The sequence below is a fragment of the Drosophila ficusphila genome, unplaced genomic scaffold (genome assembly GCF_018152265.1).
Source record: "Drosophila ficusphila isolate 14025-0441.05 unplaced genomic scaffold, ASM1815226v1 contig_470, whole genome shotgun sequence".
Taxonomy (NCBI): domain Eukaryota; kingdom Metazoa; phylum Arthropoda; class Insecta; order Diptera; family Drosophilidae; genus Drosophila; species Drosophila ficusphila.
The window spans coordinates 2,669,340-2,678,888 of NW_025064389.1; the positions used below are offsets into that span (position 1 = coordinate 2,669,340).

The 9,549-nt window shown below is 43.5% G+C and overlaps 2 protein-coding genes across 2 annotated transcripts; both read right to left on the bottom strand.

Annotated features, from left to right (window-relative positions):
* Positions 1-3,017: 3,017 nt before the first annotated feature.
* Positions 3,018-5,577, bottom strand: LOC122320355. Its single transcript, XM_043208548.1, has 3 exons — positions 5,349-5,577; positions 4,144-5,294; positions 3,018-3,041 (listed from the first exon to the last, which is right to left on the bottom strand). The coding sequence occupies exons 1-3, from the start codon at positions 5,575-5,577 to the stop codon at positions 3,018-3,020; spliced, it is 1,404 nt and encodes a 467-aa protein (XP_043064483.1).
* LOC122320356 lies at positions 5,574-9,275 on the bottom strand. Its single transcript, XM_043208549.1, has 2 exons — positions 8,604-9,275; positions 5,574-8,003 (listed from the first exon to the last, which is right to left on the bottom strand). The coding sequence occupies exons 1-2, from the start codon at positions 9,273-9,275 to the stop codon at positions 5,574-5,576; spliced, it is 3,102 nt and encodes a 1,033-aa protein (XP_043064484.1).
* Between the last annotated feature and the right edge of the window lie 274 nt (positions 9,276-9,549).

Consider the following 9,549-nt stretch of genomic DNA (forward strand, 5'->3'; position numbering starts at 1 on the left):
CACGGCTTTTTTTGTGACGCGCCGCTTGGACAGCGACATTGTTGCAGTCCTCACATGCAATGTTGCAGTTGTTGTCGGTTCTAACTCTTCCGCTCTTATGGAGAAGTAAGCATTGTTTCTGATTGACGAGAGCCGACGTTCGTCTTTTTGTTGTTGCCAAGCCTTGCTCACTATAGCTCTTCGTTATAGAGCTGGTGCTCTTAAGCGTTGGCTTTGTTTATTGTTGCTTATTTTTAGTTGTTTGAACACTTCTTGATAAATACCATAGGCCACATGAGCACATCATTTTAGTTACATGGCGGAGCGATATAAAAACACGTCTGTTGTCATTGACAGTGGAGCAGCATCTTCGAAAATCTTTTCCTTTCTACCGCCTTGTCGGTCTTCGACTTTAAATTCTCCATTCTTAAAACGCTAAAACCAAACGCGACATTTTTACTTACTGAATGCATTCGATGAGCACAACCGAAGAGATTACCGAAAAGCTTTTTCGAACTTTGTTCGGTGGACCCAATTGCAAGTAACCTGCTCTATACTGAAGTACCTTCCTATTTGATTGGAACTATAACAAGTTCCAAAGTAGAAAGAACGGTAGTGATAACCAAGTTTTCCTGGTGGTAAAAAGGACAATGCTAAACCATACAACGAAACTATTAAAAGTTTTTAGCTACGACTACTTCTTCATAATGTACGGACCCCAACCTCATTCAATGATAAGACTGTGATACAAGACTGTCCGCCACGTGACTTTCAATACAACCCCAGCAGTCCCGTCTGCCAATATCCTTCAGTTGCCACAATGAAGGGCAGCCAGTCAAGCAAGTGCATAGAAGCCACTATACTCTGCTACAACACCCAGAACTTCAATCACAGCAACTAGCTCTTTACCAGTAATAAACCGCGATTTAACGGACCCTAAAACATCATAAAAGTCAATAGTCCTAGGAACTTTATGCCAGTCACGCAGGCCAAAATGTCGGAGGTAGGGAGGACCCAAATTCATCTGAGTCAACCACCTTTCACAGCTTCAACAATAGTTAAAAATTAACATTATGGAGTATATATAGTATCCTTAGTCCGGCACCGGAGTGAGATTGTGTGGAGAGGGAATATAATTTTAAAGACGGCCAGACAAACGTCTTGTCAGTACACCGACTTTGGTGTACCCGCTGTTTTCCGGGGTTGCTTATTAGCTTGCGCTTATTCGCAACTAACCTTGTAAAAATCCGTTCGCTATCCGCAATCTGCGACCCGCCTGGTGGCCTCAAGTAAGCCCCCTCTTGAAAATCTCACTAGTTCTCAAGGAATAGGAAACAGATTGGTTTAAATACTTAATGGCTAAGCTAAGCTATAGGCTCAGTTGAAGCACTAGTGTCTGTTATGTTACTAGCTGCACAACACTCCACACCTATTATATCGGCTTGTAATTTAAATTCTAATTCTAGCAGCAGTCGAGCTTTTGGGCAGATCAACGAACTGCTGCGCATTAAGAGAAGATTTCGGAAGGAGTGGCAAGCCCACTGATTACCTGCCCGAAGGAGCGGCTAAAAAAGCGAAAACACACGATTTAATCTCCCCTAAAATGATTATAGAATTGCCGAGCTGTGCAGTAAATCTTCTCACCACGATATTAAATAGCATGATGAAATGGGGCTGTTATCCACAACAATGGAAAAGTCTGTCATCACATGATCCATAAAGCCGGAAAGAACAAGTACCAGTCTTCATCATAAGGGCCAATCAGACTACTTCTGTGCCTATCAAAGATATTAAAAAAGCTGCTCCTGGACCGTATAAAGCAACACCCAAAATCCCATAATGCCATCCCAACCCACCAATTCCGCGGGAAACACGGAACCATTGAACAAGTAAGCCAAATAACCTACATTTGAAATTGGAGAGAATTGTTCCGCAGTCTTTCTGGATGTCGCCCAGGCCTCCGACCGCGTTTGGTTAGACGGCTTGATTTATAAAATTCAAAATTTGCTACAACAGAACACCCATAAAATAGTGGAGTCATATCTTGTGCATAGAAGTTTCTCAGTACGATGTAAAGATTACCTCTCCGAAAACCATCTAACTAAAGCTGGAGTACCTCAAGGTAGCGTGCACAGACAAACGCTGTTAATAATTTACACAGCCGACCTTCCGAAAACCAGTCTTACAACAACCTCAACATTTGCTGATGATACTGCCATTCTAAGTCGATCTAAGATTATCAGCTCATCTCGGGGTTTTGAAAATGACTAGCAGATTGGAGCATATAGGTTAACGAGCAAAAGTGCAAACACGTCACCTTTACCCTAAATAGACAAACTTGCCCCCCCCACAACTGGATAGACGCCTTACTTGGAAAAGGCACATTGAAGCCAAGAAAACACAATTAAAATTAAAAGCAAGTACCCTACACTGGTTAATAAATGCACGCCCTCCGCTAAAATTGGAATACCTCTCCTTCTGTACAATTCAGTTCTCAAACCAATTTAGAAATATGGCGCCGAGCTTTGGGGGATCGCAAAGATACTGAGAACTTTAATTGGTGCACCATGGTACATACGGAATGAAAACATTCACAGAGACATAAACGTGGGATCTGGTAAAGAGGAAATCGACAATGTAAAGGCAAAGTAAACGATCAAGCTGCAGGCTTATCCAATAGACTTGGGCGGTTTTTAACCTGGAACACTGCCACGACTCCGGTGAAGAGATCACCGCACCCAGCAACAATAGCTTGGGCCGTTATTCCAAAAAAAATTTAATGTTAACTAATTAAATATATGTATTAGGCCAGGATTTGAATACTTGTCGTCAGTCTCGAAGAGAAAAGATTCGATAAATAAATAAACCATCATTATAGAAATCTCTACGAACAATTTTTGCTTCAATATGATTTTATTTAATCAAAAGAGATTTATTCATGGCTGTTAAAGACAAAACCTTTTATAAGCCCAAAATCAGGGGGTCTGGTTCCATAAGCCACCGTGCTTAGTTTATAAATACTCAAAAAATACGTGGTATTATCCCATCAAGCAATACACGATCTGAAACAAAGCATTATATTATAGATTTTTTTGGAGCATTGTCGGCCCTGTAAGAAATAAATTGTTCAGAGAGCTACCAGACGTCGTGTTAGCCAAGCCATTTATGCGACTCGAAGCTCTTTGGGTATTTTTTCATGCTTATGTTTGTACATAATGGTAGGACAAGAGAGTCGTGTGCCATAAGTTTATCTATCGTCGTCTATCGATATAGATCGTTTGACTGCATATTTGTATTAATCGAAAATTAAATTCTTGCATCTGGCTTCAAAGTAGTATTGTTACAAAAGTTTCTTTAACTTAAGATTTATTTAGGAAAATTATTGAAAACGAATAAAATAGTAATTCTCGGTTTCTAGTTTTCTTTTATATAGCTATTCAACCTAGTAATGACAAAAAAAAAATTATCACGTTTAAAGCAATATTAAATACTTCCCTGGTGGAGTTGTTATTCTCTTCCCCCATTACCTTTAGTCTTGTAAAACGTAAAGGAGCATGATTTAAGCCCAAGAACCCAATAGTCTTGAAAAAATCAAAAGTTTATAAATGTATATTTACTTTAAAATTGCTGTTTGGTTAATAAGCTTTTTTACTAGCCAACAAACCAAACTGGGACCTAATAAACACGCACAAATTTAGGTTTATTTTAGATTTAATTATAATGTTTATTAAGTCGCACAGCACTTAGTTTGAGTTTTTACGAAATAGATCAGGCAGGCACGAGTTGCCTCTGATTTCAAAACGATAAAAGGTTCGAAGTAGATCAAGCAGACTCGAAGTAGTCTTTGATCAGAAATGCAAGTGAGCAAGAACTTGAGACGAATTGCCACGACGAACGACAGTTGACGACTCATAATTGATTTTAGGCTGCACTCGGCTGAAGGCCAAGCGCGGCGAATACATACATAGATGAAGATAATAGATAAAGAAAACATTGCTTCGCAGAGCAATTTACAAATTTAAGAGAGTTTTGTTTGGTGCTGCATAACCAAACATCCTCCCCCGTTGGAAGACACGGGGTTTCAACTTCATCTTGGATAGGCAGCACACATAATCTTCGGATAGCTCGTTTAATTGTCCCAGTTGCAGTTTTTAGGGCAGCTACACGGACAACTTTGTCTTCTCCGGCGATCAGCTCGACCACTCTAGCCAGTGGCCACTTAAGTGGAGGAAGGTTCTCGTCCTTCACTAAGACAACATCGTTGATCTTGAGATTTGGATGATTGGTGCGCCACTTAGCACGCTGTTGAAGAAGTGTTAGGTATTCTTCTCGCCAACGGGCCCAGAAAACTTGCTGATGGTAAGATATTCGCTGCCATCGATCCAATCGGTTGCAATTTAACAGTGTGACATCAGGCTCTGAAAACAACACCAGAGGAGCGGTGCCAAGAAAGTGTGCGGGAGTTAACACATCCAAGTCGGCTGGGTTCTCTGAAAGAGGAAGCAGAGGTCTAGAGTTGATTATCGCCCCAATGTGGCAAACTAGCGTGCGCAGCTCGTCAAACGATAATAGCGATGGGCCAACTGAACGATAGAAATGGAATTTGGCCGTTTTTACTGCAGCCTCCCAGAGGCCTCCAATGTGAGGCGAACGGGGAGGAATGAATCGCCACTCAATGTTATCCTCCAGACAGAATTCCTGCACGGAACGTATGTGGGGGTCGCACAGGAACAAACGTTTCAGCTCGGTCAGCTCGTTCTTGGCGCCAACAAAATTGGTTGCATTATCCGACCATATTCGAGCAGGCTTGCCCCTTGTTAGAATAAAGCGCTTCAACGCTCCAAGAAATGCTTGCGTCGACAAATCCTGAACAAGTTCCAAGTGCACCGCTTTCGTCGAAAAACATATGAAGATGCAGACATACGTTTTTACAGGAACCTTGCCTCGAACCCCAGTCCTGTAATGGAACGGACCACAGAAATCCAACCCTGTGACCATAAACGTCCACGTTGAAGAAACCCGGCTCTTTGGCAGATCAGCCATTACATGCTCAGCCAGTCGGGGTTTGGCTCTGAAGCAGATAATGCATTTATTGACCACAGTTGTGACAGTTTTGCGTCCTCCAATTGGCCAATACTGCAGACGAATGTGTGCAAGCAGAGATCGAGGTCCCGAATGGAGTTTGCGCCGATGAAAGTGCATGATAAGTGCGTGGGTTACTGGATGACTCCTCGGTAATATAATAGGATGCTGAGACTCAAAGGCCAATCCAGAATTCTTTAAACGACCACCAACACGCATTATGCCAAATTCATCTATGAACGGTGCAAGAGAAAAAATTTGACTTGAGGATTTAATTGAAAGTTTACCTTGCAGTCGTTTGTAGTCAGCTGCAAGGTTGTTCATCTGGATGGTGCGAAGGAGCAACTGCGTTCCAAGCTGAATATGCTCGACTGTAATTCCAGAGTGCCGGATGCGATGTCGAAATTTAAAGAAGTATGCAAATACATGGGTCAGCTTTTGCCAGGAATTGCTGAACTTGCATTGCAACGTCATGTCATTGGAAGGCGTGGTATGAGCCACGAGCGAATTTCTCATTTCTGGTAACGGAGTGATGGCAGAATGCGGGGCGGGCCAGTGAATTCTGTCATTGCACAGGAACGATGGACCTCTTGACCATAGCGATGACTCAAGCAGCTCGCTTGGAAGTGATCCCCTGACAAAATGTCAGCTGGGTTACAAAACGTGGGTACATATCGCCAATCCATTCCGTTGGTCAGCTCCTGTATCGAAGCAATTCGGTTTGCGGTGAAGACTTGGAACCGGGAGGGCTCATCCTTAATCCACGAAAGTACGACGGACGAGTCGGACCAGCAAAAGAACGGGCAAGAGAAAACGTTCATATCACGGACTTCTCGGATGAGTTGAGACAGCATCAGAGCGGCACAAAGTTCCAATTTGGGAATCGTAAGCGTCTTCAGCGGAGCCACACGAGACTTAGCACAAAGTAGCTGAGCCTCTCTACGACCTTGTGATGAAGACACAGCGTAGATACAGCCACCATACGCACTTATGCTGGCATCGCTGAAACCATGGAGCTCTATGATGCCGGCAGGCTGAACAGCTAAGCGAGGAAATTTCATTTGCTGGGTGCAAGCAATATCAGCTGTTAACTTCAGCCAAGACGAATTTAGCGCAGAGGGAAGGCTCTCATCACAATCCAATTTCTCCTTCCAAAGCTGCTGCAAAAAGATTTTTGCTTTGGTTATGACAGGGCAGATGAGGCCGAGGGGGTCATAGAAGCGGGCTATTGTGGACAGCATGGACCTCTTGCTAGGTTTTAAGATGCGCTGCATGGGAGAGAAAGAAAACATTAGAACGTCTGAAGTAGGATCCCAAGCGAGCCCCAGCGTTTTGGTAATGTCGCTTCCATCGTCGAACTTCAGGAATGTTTCCCTTTCTGGCTCGGGTGTTTCCTTAAGAACAACGGGGTCATTAGAGCACCATTTTCTCAGCTTGAACTGCCCTTTTCCAAGCAATTCCTGGGTTTGACGCATGATCTCTAAAACATCTTGAGCGGAGTTGCCACCAGTAATCAGATCATCAACGTAAAAATCCCGCTTGAGAATTTGGGAGCCAATGGGATACGAATTCTCCTCATCAATAGAAAGCTGATGCATGGCCCGGACAGATAGAAATGATGCAGGCTTGGTTCCATAAGTTACTGTATCCAGCCTGTAAACTTGTATCTCCTGGCTTGGTGAATCTCTCCAAAGAATGCACTGCAGAAAACTATCGGGCTCGGCAACTCGAACGCAACGATACATCTTGCAAATGTCACCAGTCAGGGCCACAGGAAACGTTCGGAACTGAAGCAGAGTCCGAAATAGTTTAGGCTGAATGGTAGGACCAGCCATAAGGACGTCATTCAAGGAAGATCCAGACGACGTTCGGGCAGACCCATCAAAAACTACACGCAATTTCGTTCTGGTGCTGTCCTTTTTGAAAACGCAATGATGGGGAAGATAATACTGGCAAAGACCAATCGAATCTTTGCTAACGAGTGACATGTGATTCAAGTCCAAATATTCACGAATGAAAGCCGAGTATTGAGACTTGAGCTGCGGGTGACGTTGAAGTTTATGTTCCAAATTCAAAAAACGACGATAAGCGTGAGCATAAGAATCTCCGAGCATATCCAAGCTATGCTTTAACGGAAGGCGAACAGAGTATGCTCCGGTAGCCAGGCGAGCAAAGTTGGTTTTGAAATGTTCCTCACATTCGAGCTCCTCTTTGGAAAATTTGCAAGCGTAATCAGGAACACTCTCTATTTCCCAAAAGCGTCGAAGTATTTCATCCAATGGCGACTCAACTTCTTCCACGGAAGATACAGACGTCTGAGCTGCAAGAGCCGATGATTCACGGTGTTCTGAGCCACCTCCTGCGACGACCCATCCTAGACGGGTTTTTTGCAGCAAAGGAAGACCAGGAGTGAGTTTTATTTGACCCACACAAAGAAGCTCAAAGAAAAGACTTGCTCCAATCAATAAGTCAATTTTTTGAGGTTTGTGGAAATCCGGATCGGCAAGCTGAAGGTTTGCTGGTATATTCCAGTTCTCCGGACTCATAGGCAGGCTAGGCTGGTTTCCCGTAATCGTTGGAGCAACTAAAGCAGAGATCCTGGTTGTATAATTTGAAGTTTGGGACTTCAAGCTAAATTGCACCGATACTCCATCGGAGTCGAATTTAGAATCTCCAAGTCCGGAGACAAGAGTAGACGATTTTTCTCTACGAAGCTGAAGTTGATGAGCAAATCGGGAAGTAATGATATGAAGCTGAGCACCACCATCAAGAAGTGCACGACATGGCACCCAGGTGCCAGAACGGCTTTGAATGTTTACAATCGCAGTGGCTAGTAGCACATAATCGGCTTGAGGATTTTGGGCGATCAGAGCGGTAGCATGCGAGGGAGCTGATGAGTTTGCGGAACTATGCGAAGTATCCAAAGTTGGAGATGGCGCAGCCTGAGGACAAGCAACATTATCACGAGGTTGTTTTGAAGATCCTGGTGACTCGAAATGTAACAAGCTGTGATGCTTGGATCCACAGACTCGACAAGAACTAGACGCACAATTTTTCATCTGATGGCCCTTTCTTAGACAATTTAGGCATAAGCCAAGTCTTTTCGCTCTCTGAAGACGAAGTTGAGGAGTTAAATGAGTAAGCGGATTGCAATTATAGACTGAATGGTTTGCGCTATTGCAACAAACACAACCATTGGCAGGCATATTGGTAGCAAGAAACGAGTTTTTATTACTAGAACTGTTTCTGCCCTTTACGATTTGAGGTTTACTTGCGTAAATTGTTGCAACATGCTCCACATTTTCCAATTTTAAGCAGCGCTTGTCCAAAAAATCCAAAAATTGTTGGCATGTCGGAACTTGATCAATTAATGCCGTTTCCTCCCATTTTGCCTGAGTCGAGGTGTCCAATTTCTGAAGCAAACTGTGGATGATGATGGATCCAGAAATTTGCTCAGCAGTTCCCATCGACTGCAATGAACGCAAATTTGTGTTGATTTTGTCCGAAAACTCCCGTAACCTCGCCGCTGTCGCATTCTCTACCTTCTGCATGCCCAAAATCTCTGCGATATGTGCCTGAAAAATAAGACGTTTGTTGTTAAAGCGTTTGTTGAGCAAATCCAGAGCAACAGCATAGTTATCATTGCAAATATCCAGCGAGCGAACAGAATCCAATGCGGAGAATTTCAGGCACGACTTCAAATGTTGGAGCTTTTCCACGGGCGAAAGATCAGGATCTTGATCGATGATGGTCGAAAACATGGAGAAAAAGTTGGCATATTCGGTGTAGCCACCACTAAATTCGGGCAATTTAATTTCCGGGAGACGAAGCCTTTTGTTAGGCTGACCAGCAGCGGAATCCATGGCGGGTTCCTGGCGCAACGTTGAGCACGGCAAACTGGCCACCTTACGCTTACCAATCTCCTGGAGCACAATTGATTTTGCGGATAAAATCAATTCCTCAAATTCATCCTGCAGCGGACTACCGATTTCATCGTAGTCAAGCTCTTCGAGAGACCCATGAGCCAGGTTAAACGAGACTTCGGTTTTATTCAGCAACTCCAGTCGCAAACTAAGTTCTTCTTCAGCCATCAGGGAAATTCGATCGAAGGTCAATGAACTTTCAATGCTTTGCGCATGCATGAAAATTGACTGAGATTTCCTTTTATAAAACTGCGCCTTGTCGATGTTGACAAGAGTAGTTTCCGTTGACATTTTTAGCCGAAAATTTATTTATAAAACAAAGTTCAAATAATTGCAATTCGCGACGAAGAGGTTATGGCACAGTTTTGAAGCTTTGACAGTTTTGAAGGCACTGGCGCCAAATTGCAAGCTTAAATCGACCACGAGAAGTAAATGCTGGCTTCTCTTCTGCTAGCATTAAAACCAAAAACAACCATCAGCTGCAGATCAACGAACTTGCGAAAAACGTTTGACAAGCGAGAGCCAGAGCGAGAGCGAGATTGAGAGAGCGATACCGTACGAACCG